Source organism: Cibotium barometz, chromosome 45, assembly GCF_041138505.1.
Source record: "Cibotium barometz isolate CiBa-2024 chromosome 45, ASM4113850v1, whole genome shotgun sequence".
Lineage (NCBI taxonomy): Eukaryota > Viridiplantae > Streptophyta > Polypodiopsida > Cyatheales > Cibotiaceae > Cibotium > Cibotium barometz.
The window spans coordinates 47,047,097-47,061,098 of NC_141090.1; the positions used below are offsets into that span (position 1 = coordinate 47,047,097).

A 14,002-nucleotide genomic window follows, 5' to 3' on the forward strand; every position below is an offset into this window, starting at 1 on the left:
ATTAATCCACCTGCTACAGATTTAAAAGAGTTCAAGGATGGACTCAAGGAGTAAGAAAAGTCATGTATTGGCTTTCTATCAACATACAAGACAATATCATTGGACATATACAGGATGCCAAGTCACCTAAGGAGGCTTGGGACACCTTGGTGAAGCTATATGAAACCAACACCAAGGCACGAAAAATTCAGTTAAAGAATGAGCTTCATACTGTGGAGAAGAAAAATATATCCGTGAATGATTATGCTTTGAAGATCAAGGACATCGTGAAATCCCTTGCATCAATTGGTATTTTTGTGGATGATGGTGGATGATAAGGTGAAAGTGTGTCTGCGTTGTCTCGAGCCATAATACAAGGTGTTTAAGACGTCTATTCAGACTCAGAAGAACATTCCAACTTCACAGATTTGGTATCAATGTTGATCATTAAAGAGAAGAACTTGGGTGAAGATCAACAGTCTTCACAAAACAAAAACAATTCAGAGCAGTAGACCTTGTACACAAGTTCAGATAGAGGACGAGGTAGAGGTAGAGGTCGTGGACGTGGACCAAGGTGGTGGCCAAACAGATAATCAAAATTATGATCTCAGCAGCAACAACAATCCCAAGATTCACAACAACATACAAGTGAACGGTAGGGAAAGTCAACGAGGTCATGATAATTGACAAAGATAACATAATGATACACGAGACTATTTTTAATGTGATAAGCCTAGGCATATGCAGACAGATTGCTATAAGAAGCAGAGTGACAACTTGGAAGAGATTGAGCATGTAAAAAGTCTTCTCAAAAGGAAGTTTAAGATGAAGAATTTAAGAGATCTGCACTATTTTTTGAGAATTGAGATCATTGGCACACCTGAGGATATTTGATTGCAATATGCATTGGACATGTTGTCCAAGTATGGGATAGTTGATTGTAAGCCAATCTCGATGTCATTAGATCAAAATGGTAAGCTTAGTACGGATGTAAGTTATGTGTTGAAGAATCCCACTATGGATAAGAAGATTGTGGAGAGTCTTATCTATGTCTCAACCAACAAGCCAAATTTGAGCTACACTGTTGGCTTCGAGAGCTAGTTTATGCAAATTCTATGCAAGCCACATCTTGACAATGTGCGACGCACACTTCAATACTTGAGGGTCACTGTTGATTATGCATTGTTTTATGCAACACGTGTACCATTCATTGGAGCTACATGGATACACATGCAAATTGAGCAGATAGCATTTCAGACTAGATCTACCGGTGGATTTATGTTTTCATTGGAAAGTGCTGCTATGACATGGAGCAACAAGAAGTAACCCACAATTGCCTTGTCGAGTACAGAGACAGAGTACAAAGGAACTGCAATGACAACATGCGAGGTAGTTTGGTTATGCAAGCCACTTACTAATTTGAAATTGCATGTGAAGAGAAAGGTTATCATGTATTGTGATAATCTTAGCATTATACAATTGGCCAAGAACCCAGATTTCCATGCACGAACGAAACACATTGAGATGCATTATCACTTCATCAAGAAGAGAGTATTGGCAGGCGACATCAACTTGGCCTACGTCAGTACACAAGATCAAGTTGCTAACATCTTCACGAAGGCCTTGGGAGCTGAGAAGCTCCGCAGATTTCAAGATCTGCTTGGAGTTCATGAGCCTGAGAGAGAGTATTGAGATGTCAAGCTCAATATGAGCGTCAACACTCACGAGGCGCTTGCATGACCATTCAACATTTATATCACTGGCGAATTTGATAGCTAGCACCGACATATCTTCGCCAAAGATTCTATATCTGGATTACATCGACTAGTCCATATCTACCCACTTAGCGTGTTCACATTATGAATCACTTGTATATACTGAAAATGTTCATGACATTTTATCATGTAGAGCTCACAACACTCACCTAGTCCACTTTGTACATAGCATGGTCTAAATAATCATGCTATTATGTGTGTTAGTCACTTTATCTTCTTTGTAGACCTCTTTTGTTGTGTGAAGAAGAAGAAAATTTTTCAACTTCTCACCTTGTGTGCTTTCTTTCTTCTAAGATTTGTGTGAATGTGTGTGTGCTTGCAAGAGCTCAAGCTCTGTTCTCCCTTGCATCTTTTCAAGGTTCATATTCACAAATCATCCCTGAACCAAGGACTAAGATTCCACTCTCATGGATTCATGCCAATCATCCCTGATAACCCATATCAATAGTGTTTGCCGACAAGGACCCTCGGCAAGACTACTCGTGATCTGCCATGTCCATGGCAACAGTAAACCTCTTGATTAAGGTTCCAACCACAATGAATCAATACTCACTTATATAGTACTTATTATTTCTAAAAATAACAATCTAGTCATAAATAGCCAATAACCTTGGATTTATTAAATCTAAACCTTTACCACATATATTCGCATGCTTTTTCTAATCCCACGGGCTCCCCTAACCTTGCTAGATTTGTCCCTAACTCCAAGGATTAGTTCTAAGTACGTAACGTTCCTTTCCACTTATGACATTCTCACTCTTAGAAATAAATGAAGAAGAATCTAGCTACCAACATCGACTATCTTTGCAATCACATTTATACCTGTATGTCATGGCCCTGTGAAAATGGAACAGTACAAGTGTGGGCATGGTGGTTGCAGAGTCAAAATATTTTATGATTCACATGGGGGGTGCCCGGACAGGACATCCCTAGGTGTGAAGGGGGGAACTAGAAACATTAAACTTTAATGTTTATTAAAGTTTGCCCCTAGGCCTTAGTGGCCCTAGGAACTTATTAAAGTTTGGGGCCCTGGGGATTATTTTGGGGAGGAGCCACTTTTGGAGTGTTTCTCTCTCCTCTCTCTCTCTCTCTCTCTTCCCTTTTGGGGAGTCGTGGAGCAAAAGTGAGTTTTCATGCGTGGAAAAGCTGTGGAAGGAGGAGGTGATTGCTGGAGATTATTTGGTGCTGTTTTCTCTGTGCAAACCAGCCGTACAGCCCTGTACGGACAGGCTGCAGGCTTCTTCTTGGTCCACGCTTCACACAGGAGTTGCTGCTGATTCTTTTCTTTGCTCGATTCTCTGCGCACAGGTCCTGTGCAGGCTGTACCAGCAAGTACACAGCCAGTACAGCACTGTACGGCTGCCGTACAATGTACGGACAGCCAGGTACAGCAAGTACAGTTGCGGCAAGCGGTGCAAATAGGTGCTGGACAGAACTCAATATTCAGATTCAGGTGAGTATAAGTGTGGACAGCCGACTGTTTGTGCAAGTACAACTCCTGGCACATATCCCGAGGTGGTACAGACGAGTACTGTGCTGATTTTCAGATCTGTATTTTCAAGGACAGCATAAGAGTGAACATCAAGAGGAGGGTACAGGCAAGTACAAGCACATGTGTGAAGCAAGGTTGTGGATACAAGTGCCTGCAAGTACAGATTGGTGTTGTTGCTTCCTCCAATGCTGTTTCACGAGCTGAACTTGGTAAGCCTTGTTTCTGTTCATCTATCTCTCTTTCTACTGCTTGATGTCTGTTGCAGATATGAGTTATCTGGCCCCTTGTGAGAGGAGGGGTATGGCAGATTGACAAGGGTTGAGACAGAGTTTGGACAGCACATGTATGTTTGAGCTGAGATGATGTATCACGCACTTGAGTTATGCCAGATGTATGCCCATGGCTGGCCTGCTTAGTGATCTTGGCTGATCAGAGGGAGGCACAGTGTGTTATTTGGAGACACAGATCTATGTGCATAGATCCTCTGTGCTAAGAAGGATTTGTGGGCCGTCAGATTGGATATACAGGTGTAAACTCTTGGCTGATTTTTGTGTTGTACTCGGCCATTCATATTATTTTAATTGAATAAAGAAATACCGCAAGGGGCGCCAAGCTTTGGGGCCAACAGGTGTCGCTGTGTTTTCAGATTTGGGCACTCTAGCTCCAATCTGCTTGGTTTTCACATCTAGACTACAAGTAGACGGGTGATTGCTAATCTACCGCACTCTGGTTTTCTATCAGAGGCCGGTTTCAAGGTTCCGTCCCCGGGACCAATCATCAACTTTTTGAAGGGGATGAGCTCGTGGTTGCTTTGAGGAAAGCCATCGCTGAAAATTTAGCAAACATGTCTGATACAGAGGAAGAGTACTTCTATCATGAAGAAGAAGAGCAAGACACTTCTCCTGAGAGAGATGTATCTGAGGATATTTTTGCAAGAGAACAGGCTGCAGATGTTGAGCCCTATGAGGATGTAACACAGCCAGAAGATGTGCATGGTAAAGAGGATGATGATGCTCGGTTCAAAGATCATTTGGCTAGTGTTATGGATACTTTTATGCAGCTCACACAGAGTGAGAGAGTTGAGATCTCGCAGAGAGCCCCGCACAAAGCCCCAAAAAAAAGAAGAAGAAGGTTCGTTCAAAGAATCTTCCTCGGGGTCATAGTGGTACCACTCCACAGGATCCATCTCCTGCACAATTTCCGAACATGCAGCATGCTTTTGGTGCTAACCCACAGAGTTCCTTCTATGGACAGCCACCTATTCCTCAGCAGAACATGCATCCAGGTTATTTTGGTGGTGGTTCGGTGTTCCAATCCATGACTGGGGGTTACCCTCAGGGAGGCATGGGTATGTATGGGCCTTTTGGAGCCAATTTTCAACCTGGCATGCAAGGGAATATGTATGGTGGTATGCAATCCGGTATGCAAGGAAATATGTTTGGAAGCATGCAACCTGGGATGCAAGGCAATATGTTTGGTGGCATGCAGCCAGGTATGCATAATGGAATGTTTGAAAACATGGCTGGAATGTATGGTATGCCTGGAAATGTTGACCCAATGATGGGTATGAATGTTGGGGGCAGCAATCTTACGAAACCACTTCCATATGATAATCTAACGCCTATGGGAAAGGCGAAGGATTACAAGGAAGGGGGAGCTGCAGTGAAGTTTGACACTTTCAGTGGAGCCAAGGATAAATTGAAAGCACTTACCTTTTTACAACAGTTTGATGCTGCTTTTTCTGGTGGAAATTACACAAAGTCCTCTAAGGTGAGGAAAGCTACCACTTTTCTCAAGGGGAATGCTTTGCAGTGGTGGTCTACTCTTCTTTTGCAGGGCATAGCACCCACTACATGGGTCCAATTTAAACAGGTTTTCTCTTCCGTATGGCTCACATCTACATTTGAGGTGGATGTTATGACCGCATGGCACAAGCTGGATGCTTCAAAGTGTGATAGTTTGGAGGATTATAACAAGAAGTTTTGGGAAGCATTACTCCCAGTGACTTCTTATCGTGCCGTGCCATTATCTGAGCAGGTTGAGAAATATTGTTGTGGGCTGCCCAAAGAGGTACGAGATTATTGTATAAAGACAAGAGTAACGAACATGTCACAGATGATTGAAAATGCTATGACAGCTAATGCGTTACTCACAGGTGGTTCATCTGGGTTTAAAGGCAATAAGAAATTGAGCAAGAAAGCTGAAAAATTTGGGCATGCTTCTCGTGATACTAAAGGGTCTTCAGAGACAAAGTATAAGAAGTTGCCAATGCCCAAGAGGACTTCTGAGGAAAGACAGGCTTTGAGAGATGCTCAAAAGTGTTTTTACTGTATTGAAGAGGGGCATATGTCATTCAATTGTCCTAAAAGAACGTCCAAAAAGAACCCTGACAATAAAGGAGAGCCCAAGCCAAAGAAACCAAAGCCTTCTGCAGGCTTAGTTCCTAATCTTGTGGGGGAGCAGCTAGGTGGTGAAGCTACAGAGTTGTGCAGGGCATGGGACAAAGTGAGAGATCGGAATGCTTTGATCTTCTTTGACACAAGTGCTAGAGCCAACTTCATTTCACCAAATTTGGCTGGCCGATTGGGGATTCGCGCAGAGGAGATGGGGCCGTTACATGAGGCAAACATGGCTTGTCCAGGGTATGCAGAACCCGTTACTCCTATTATTGGGAAGCTTCGGCTTCATTTGCAAGGTTATGTGGACAGCGAGGAGTTCTTCATCATGCCTTTGGATGGCTGTGATGTTTTGTTGGGGATGCCATGGTGCCACAGGGTACATGCGGTGGTGGATACTTACAATAGGAAAATTACTCTAACTCATAGAGGGAAAGAGCATGTATTGGATGTAAAACTCAAAGGGGAATCTGTTCCTATTGTATCCACTTCGGCGATTTCATCAGTAATGAAAAAAGCATCTTTCCGCGTATTTGATTTATGTAAAGGATGCACAGGATGATGAGTCTAAGTCTAATTTGTCAATGTTAGATAAGGACAGGGCTGATTTCTTAAGTGGGTTTCAAGACTGTTTTTCCGAGTCATTGCCAGGAGAATTACCTCCTGAGAGGCCAGAAGATCATGCCATAGATCTGATTCCTGGTAGTACTCCACCGAATAGACCGCCGTACCATGTTAGTGCAGCCCAACAGGAAGAGATTATGAGTCAAGTGCAAGAGCTTCTAAATAAGAGGTTGATTCAGCCTAGCTCATCACCCTTTTGCTCACCTGTGCTCTTAGTGCAAAAAAAGGATGGTTCTTGGCACATGTGTATTGATTACAGGACGCTGAACAAGAATACCATCAAGAATCAATTCCCCATACCGAGGATCGATGACATCTTGAACCGCTTACAAGGCTCCACAATTTTCAATCGTATTGACTTGAAAAGCGAGTATCATCAGATACGCATTAGACCCGAGGATGTGCATAAGACAGCATTCCGAACCACGTTTGGGTTGTATGAGTTCTTGGTTATGCTCTTTGGTTTAACGAATGCGCCTGCCACATTTAACAGAATGATGGACAGGATTTTCAGGCCTCATAGAGAGTTTATGGACACATTCTTTGATGATATGATTGTGCATTCACAAACTGAGGAAGAGCATGTAAGGCATTTGGCCATTGTGTTTGCAGAACTCAGAAACCATAGGTTGGTGGTTAATGGCAAGAAGAGTGAGTTCTTTTTGCAGGAGATACATTCCTTGGGGCATATTGTGTTTGGTCATGGAGTCCGTATGGATCCAGCAAAGGTGGAAGCAATACTTAATTGGCCAGCTTTGAGGACCGTGCATGATGTACGCAGCTTTCTAGGATTGTGTTCCTATTACAGGTGTTACATACGGCACTTTGCTGAAATTGCTTCGCCTCTTCATGCTTTGACGAAGAAAGCAACTCCGTTTAGATGGGCTGATCGAGAAATTACAGCATTCAAAAAGCTCAAAGAAAAGCTTACTTCGGACCCAGTATTGGTATTACCGAATCTCCGAAAGGCTTTTGTTGTCCAGTGTGATGCATGTGGAAGTAGCATTGGTGCAGTTCTCATGCAAGAGGGACATGTCATAGCCTATGAGAGTAGAGTTTTACAAGATGCTGAGAAGCATTTACAGGTGTATGAGAAAGAGATGTTGGCTGTAATTCACGCTCTTTCTACTTGAAAACACTACTTGCTTGGGGCTGATTTTACTGTACAGACAGATCATCAAACCTTGCGTTATTTCCTCACGCAGACTAAGCTTTCAGAGAAGCATATGCGTTGGGCAAACTTTTTGTCAATGTTTCACTTCCAGATTGTGCATGTGGAAGGCAAAAAGAATGTAGTGGCATATGCTTTGTCACGCAAGCCACAGGTCTCTATAGTTTCACTTGCTTATCATCATGAGCTTGATGAAATGAAAGAGCAATATGCCCATGATGAGGATTTTGAAAGGTTGTATGATCAGATGTCTGAGGGTCAACGGCATGAGCACTATACTCTCAGAGATGGGTTTTTATTGATGCATGGCAGACTGTGTGTTACCAGGCCATTGCGACTCAAGGTTATGATTGAAAGTCATGCTCCACCGTATGCAGGTCATAGAGGTATTGACGCCACGGTCAAAGCAGTAGAGACTTTCTTTTATTGGCCAACCTTGAGAAGAGATGTTGATGCCTTTGTGAGGCAATGCATCGTATGTCAGAAGGTAAAGTTTGACTGTCAGAAGACACCAGGGTTATTACAGATAGACCTTGGGAGAGCATTGCCATGGATTTTGTATTTGATCTTCCACGGACACAAACGGGAAATGATGGCATCTGGACTATCATATGCAGGTTCAGTAAGCAGGCTCATTTCATTCCCGTGCGGAAGACAATTAAAGTGGATCATATGGTGAAGTTGTTCATGGCGAACATCTTCAAGTATCATGGCTTGCCTACGTCTATCATTAGTGACCGTGATCCATGGATGACGAGTTTGTTTTGGAGAGGGTTGTTTGACAACATGGGTACAACTCTCAAGTTTTCATCGTCATTTCATCCACAGACAGATGGTCAATCAAAAGAGGCTAACTCTACAGTGTTGGATCTTCTCAAGTGTTATGTGTCAGAGCACAAGCAACAATGGGAAAAATATCTTCCTTTGGTGGAGTTTGCTTATAACAACACTGTACATAGCTCGACAAGCAAGATGCCTTTTGAGATTGTGGAAGGAGGGAAGAAGGTACCACCCATTTTGCATACAAAGGATAAGATCTTTGAGGCTGATCAATATGTGGAGAGCTTGGATGAAGCTTATCGGAGAGTTAAGTTGGCCCTCCAGAAAACTCAGCAAAAGCAAAAGAAAGCCGCAGACCGTCACAGACGTGATTTACAGTTTGCATTGGGTGATTGGGTTCTTTTGCGCTTTGAAAAGGCTAGACTCAAGAAGATGAAGGGTAAAGAGCACTTATTCCCTAAGTTGAGCATGCGCTATTATGGATCTTTTCAGGTATTGGAAAAGATTGGTGAGGTGGCCTACCGTTTGAAGCTACCAGATCACTGGAGGATTCACAATGCATTTCATGTGAGTCTACTTAGACCTTTCCGTGGGGATGTGCTTGAGGATGTATCAGATGAGGCTCAGTCGGAAGTTGAGAAACTTGATGAGGTTCTGATTCCAGAGCAGATACTGGCACATAAAGAAAGGAAGGTACGAGGCAAAGTTTCCCGTCGCTATCTTGTGAAGTTCAAGAACTATTCACCGATGGATGCGAAGTGGATGGAGGAAGGTGACTTAACAGATTCACCTCAGGTTTTGCAGCTTTATCTCGATGCCTTTGAGTTAGAGCCGACTCTTATTGTGGCTCATTCAGGTTCAGCAGAGCATGGGTCTGGAGCATTATCTGATGCTCAAGAGGGGGGTAGCACCTCCACTCCCTTGATACAGACAGGCTCAGATGACATCTAGAGGTCGCTTGGTGCAGTTTTTATCTCACCCGAAGGTACTGAGGCTTACAGTACATCTGTTTATGGGACTTCTATGATATATGTGTACTAGTCACATGAGATTTTTGTGGATATGTATGGTTCACAGTGGTATACAACTTGGACTATTACTATGCCATTGGTTTGCAGTGAACGTTGATACATGTGTATGGCTTAGAGAGATTGGGACGCTGATCTTGCCATATTGTATATTTCACTTTGGATATTTTGATGCATCACCAGAATGCAATCGTGGACGCTTGCCATTTTTCAAGAGGGGGGTATGTCATGGCCCTGTGAAAATGGAACAGTACAAGTGTGGGCATGGTGGTTGCAGAGTCATAATATTTTATGATTCACATGGGGGATGCCCGGACAGAGTGTAAGATGTGTGGACATCCCTAGGTGTGAAGGGGGGAACTAGAAACATTAAACTTTAATGCTTATTAAAGTTTGCCTCTAGGCCTTAGTGGCCCTAGGAACTTATTAAAGTTTGGGGCCCTGGGGATTATTTTGGGGAGGAGCCACTGAACTCAATATTCAGATTTAGGCGAGTATAAGTGTGGACAGCCGACTGTTTGTGCAAGTACAACTCTTGGCACGTATCCTAAGGTGGTACAAACGAGTACAATGTTGATTTTTAGATCTGTATTTTCAAGGACAACATAAGAGTGAACATCAAGAGGAGGGTACAAGCAAGTACAAGCACATGTGTGAAGCAGGGTTGTGGATACAAGTACCTGCAAGTACAGATTGGTGCTGTTGCTTCCTCCAGTGCTGTTTCACGAGCTGAACTTGGTAAGCCTTGTTTCTGTTCATCTATCTCTCTTTCTACTGCTTGATGTCTGTTGCAGATATGAGTTATCTGGCCCCTTGTGAGAGGAGGGGTATGGCAGATTGACAAGGGTTGAGACAGAGTTTGGACAGCACATGTATGTTTGAGCTGAGATGATGTATCACGCACTTGAGTTATGCCAGATGTATGCCCATGGTTGGCCTGCTTAGTGATCTTGGCGGATCAAAGGGAGGCACAGTGTGTTATTTGGAGACACAGATCTGTGTGCATAGATCCTCTGTGCTAAGAAGGATTTGTGGGCCGTCAGATTGGATATACAGGTGTAAACTCTTGGCTGATTTTTGTGTTGTACTCAACCATTCATATTATTTTAATTGAATAAAGAAATACCGCAAGGGCGCCAAGCTTTGGGGCCAACAGGTGTCGCTGTGTTTTCAGATTTGGGCACTCTAGTTCCAATCTGCTTTGTTTTCACATCTAGACTACAAGTAGACGGGTGATTGCTAATCTACCGCACTCTGGTTTTCTATCTGAGGCCGGTTTCATGTATCAAGAAACTAGGTCGACTAAAGCTGATGATTCTCTAGCATATGACTATGGAAAAAAGACAAAATAATAATAAAACTTTCTCAAGTCCTTGAAGAACATAAACCATCCTTCAATCCTCCAACTCCTCATGAAATCGCCAAGACAACTAGCAACATCATGCCCATCCTTTCGAAGATCTAGTAAATCCTTGTATCTAGGAGATAACAATTGAGGTTATAACCCAACTCCAACCAGACACAATCTAGCTATTGCCAAAACTATATGCACGATAGTATTATAGGCAGACTCGACCATAGGAATGTACCTCTCCCAATGAAATGGTCGTCTAGAGCCATATACACAAAGCCTAACCTCCAAACCTGATTCCACCCTCTCCGTCTATCCATTGGACTGAGAATGAGCTGAAAAAAGCACAAGTCTGTCAAGTCTCTGGATGACCTACTGTAGAAGCATCGCAACAATCATAAGAGATCCCTCCCCTAATCTTAGTACAATCCAACACACAAACTACATCATTACAAAACAACAACCAATTCTAAAAAAAGACATTGTCTACCTTCCACCTTGACAAGCAAAATGACCCTCAAGTCTTGGTCTAAATCAAGGGAGCTCCCCACTAAGGCCTACTATCAATACCGAATGAAATATCCCTTAGTCCAACATAGCCGTCTCAGGGAATCATATAAGTCAACACTAAACTAGGAGAAAGATTCATCCTCCCAAACCTAGTAACTCCATCCAAATTATCCTTTCGAATTTCTTGTCAAGTCTTGCGTAAACTTAGTCTACTACAAGGTAACTACCCCCATAAAAATAGAAAATAGCAAGGTTAGAAAATATAGATACACCTAGAAACTCTACATGCTAGAGATCCTGACATCCCATACCACTAAGATACACACCAAATAAATATTTCCTCAAACTTTTAAAGCCGAGTCAAGGTAATCAATCATTACCCAACTAAGTCTTGGTGCACTACACCTCCACCCCCTATCATGGTCCAAACTACAAGTAAACCATTGGGAGGAAGAAACATTGAAATAATTCACATGATAACTCTCATCCTAATGGAGCTCCCACGAGAAAATATACCTTGCAATCTATCCCAATCCTAAGATAATCCAACTATTGTCAAGCAAATCTCATCCTCCCCCAACAGGCTCATCTTGTAAGATGCATTACTCACAAGTTGAGACCATAGGATCCAAACAATCCTATGATCAACCAACCATCTAGCTAGAAGATCACAAACTAAATCAACAAAGACAACATCTACGAATACTCGCATTGATGCTTTCTATTCCAATGCCCCTCAAACATCTAACTTAACCATTATAAATAAACCACAATTCACATCCGATGAAAGGATATGCAGGACCCTCATGTAATAAAAATCGTCCAACTTTTTTAATTTAAAAAAATATAGATCATAAAAAAATATTCCATTATTTTAAGAAGTCCAGTTGAATCTATAAAATAGAGAATGAGATCGCAAAATTATCGTTCAAACATACTAGAGCATCTTCCATTACAAAGGACAAAATATTCCAATCAACGTGAATATCATGTCTATCAAACCCTACGTAGACCATGCTTATAAAACCATCTTTACTTGGCATAACATCGATCGCATCTAGATTTTAGATTTATAATTAAAAAAGTTCTAGGAACCGCCAAGTTCACACGATACACGTGATCACTTGGTTACATCTTCACTCCCAACTTCTACACAAGTATAGCATTAACAAAGTTGTGAGCACTACCATGATCAAAAAGAATGTACACAATCTTCTCTAACGCACCAACCCATACGTATGTATAAAGTCGTTAGGACCGAAAACTGCCATGTTTAAAATACATTCCGTGCAAGCACTCTAACCTAAAACAATAGAATCCATGAAAGAAATCCAAGGATTACTTGTAATTTTGAGCTATCTTAAACCGGCCTCTGGTAGAAACCAAAGTGCGGTAAACTAGCAGTCACTCTACCAATTGTAATCCAAATAAATAACAAATTAACAAGAGTTAGAATGCTCCATAACTGAAAGGAAATCGACACCTGTTAGCCCCAAAGCTAGCGCCCCTTTCGGTATTTCTTTATTCAAATTCAATGAAATGTATAACTGAGTACAACAAAGCCAATCGAAGAAAGTAAACCTGCATGTCCAATCTGACAACCCTCAAGACTTCTTAGCATAGAGGATTCACATACAGATCTGTGTTCCACAAAAGCAACACACTGTATTTTCCTCTAATCAACCAAGACAATTCAATAGGGTAGCCTTGAGCATACATCCGGCTATTCCATGAACATGGCTTCAAACTCAACTCAAATACACATCCACAGTCCAATCTCTGTTTCCAGTCTTCAAACTCCTATACCCTTCCTCTCACAAAGGGCCAGATGAAACAACCTTACAGAAGCAGACATAAGCCAGTGGAAAGAAAGAAAGATTGATATGTTAAGAGGTTCTGCACCAGAGAGATTGACCGCACTAATTTGAATTGCTCGATTATATCGGGCTGTACCCGCCTGTACTTGTCCGTACAAAACCGTACCTGTATGCGTGAGTGAAACTGCAAGTGCGTCAAAAAATTCCCAACAATCGTACCAATATATACCAGACTGCGTCAAATGCCCTGCAACGACGACTGTATTGTTCTATCCGTACAGTACCCACCTGCAACCCCTGTACTGTACAGGTCTGAACCTGCACAGTAGTCGCCTGAACCTGCGACTGTCTGTATCAATTAATGAGCAGCTGCCGCCTGTGTCAGTTGTCGTACAACAATCGCCGCTTGCACCAACTGTACGTTACTGCACCATACCTGACTGTGCCTACTGTTCGTACCCTGGTCGCCAGCACTGCTTGTACCAACCGCTAGTAAACCCGCAACCGCCTGCTCTATACGGCCTGCAACCACCCGGTTTGTATGGCCAATGTTCTGTACGACCTACACAAGTAGCTTGCATGACTTCTTCCAAAAGCGAGAGAGAGAGAGAGAGAGAGAGAGAGAAGGAGAGAGAGAGAGGCGTGTATCTCCCAAAGTGGAGTTGCCCTTTTCCCAAAAATATCCTAGTGGCCCCTTTCTAAAATTTACCAAACTTTCTAAGGGTCACTTATGCCTAGGGACCACCCAAGGTTAAAACATTAAAAATATTAAAGTCCTTGGTTTCCCTTCACACTTGAGAATGTCCACATATAATACCATTTGTCCAGGCACCCAAATATAAATCATTAAATATTTATCTTACTCACCAACCACCATGCCCACACTCGTGCTGTTCCACTTTCACAGGGTCATGAAGCACCCCCTTTCTTGAAAAATGGCAAGCGTCCTCAATTGCAATCTGGTGATATAGCAAAATATCCAAAGTGAAATATACAATATGATAAGATCAGCGTCCCAATCTCTCTAAGCCATGCATATGTAACAACATTCACTGCAAACCAATGGTGTAGTAGTCATA

General features: G+C 42.4%; 1 protein-coding gene across 4 annotated transcripts in view; it reads right to left on the reverse strand.

The window, feature by feature from the left end:
- LOC147612821 (non-structural maintenance of chromosomes element 4 homolog A-like) overlaps nt 1-14,002 on the reverse strand; it is a 29,451-nt gene that overhangs the window by 4,112 nt on the left and 11,337 nt on the right. Inside the window, exon 6 of one of the 4 annotated variants that reach the window (XM_086783459.1) lies at nt 10,773-10,931. The exons of the other annotated variants lie outside the window; for them this stretch is intronic. Coding sequence (XP_086639585.1) covers nt 10,788-10,931 — 144 coding nt within the window. The 3' untranslated portion in view covers nt 10,773-10,787. Of the gene's footprint in view, nt 1-10,772; nt 10,932-14,002 lie in introns of those variants that run through there. 4 annotated transcript variants of the gene reach the window in all.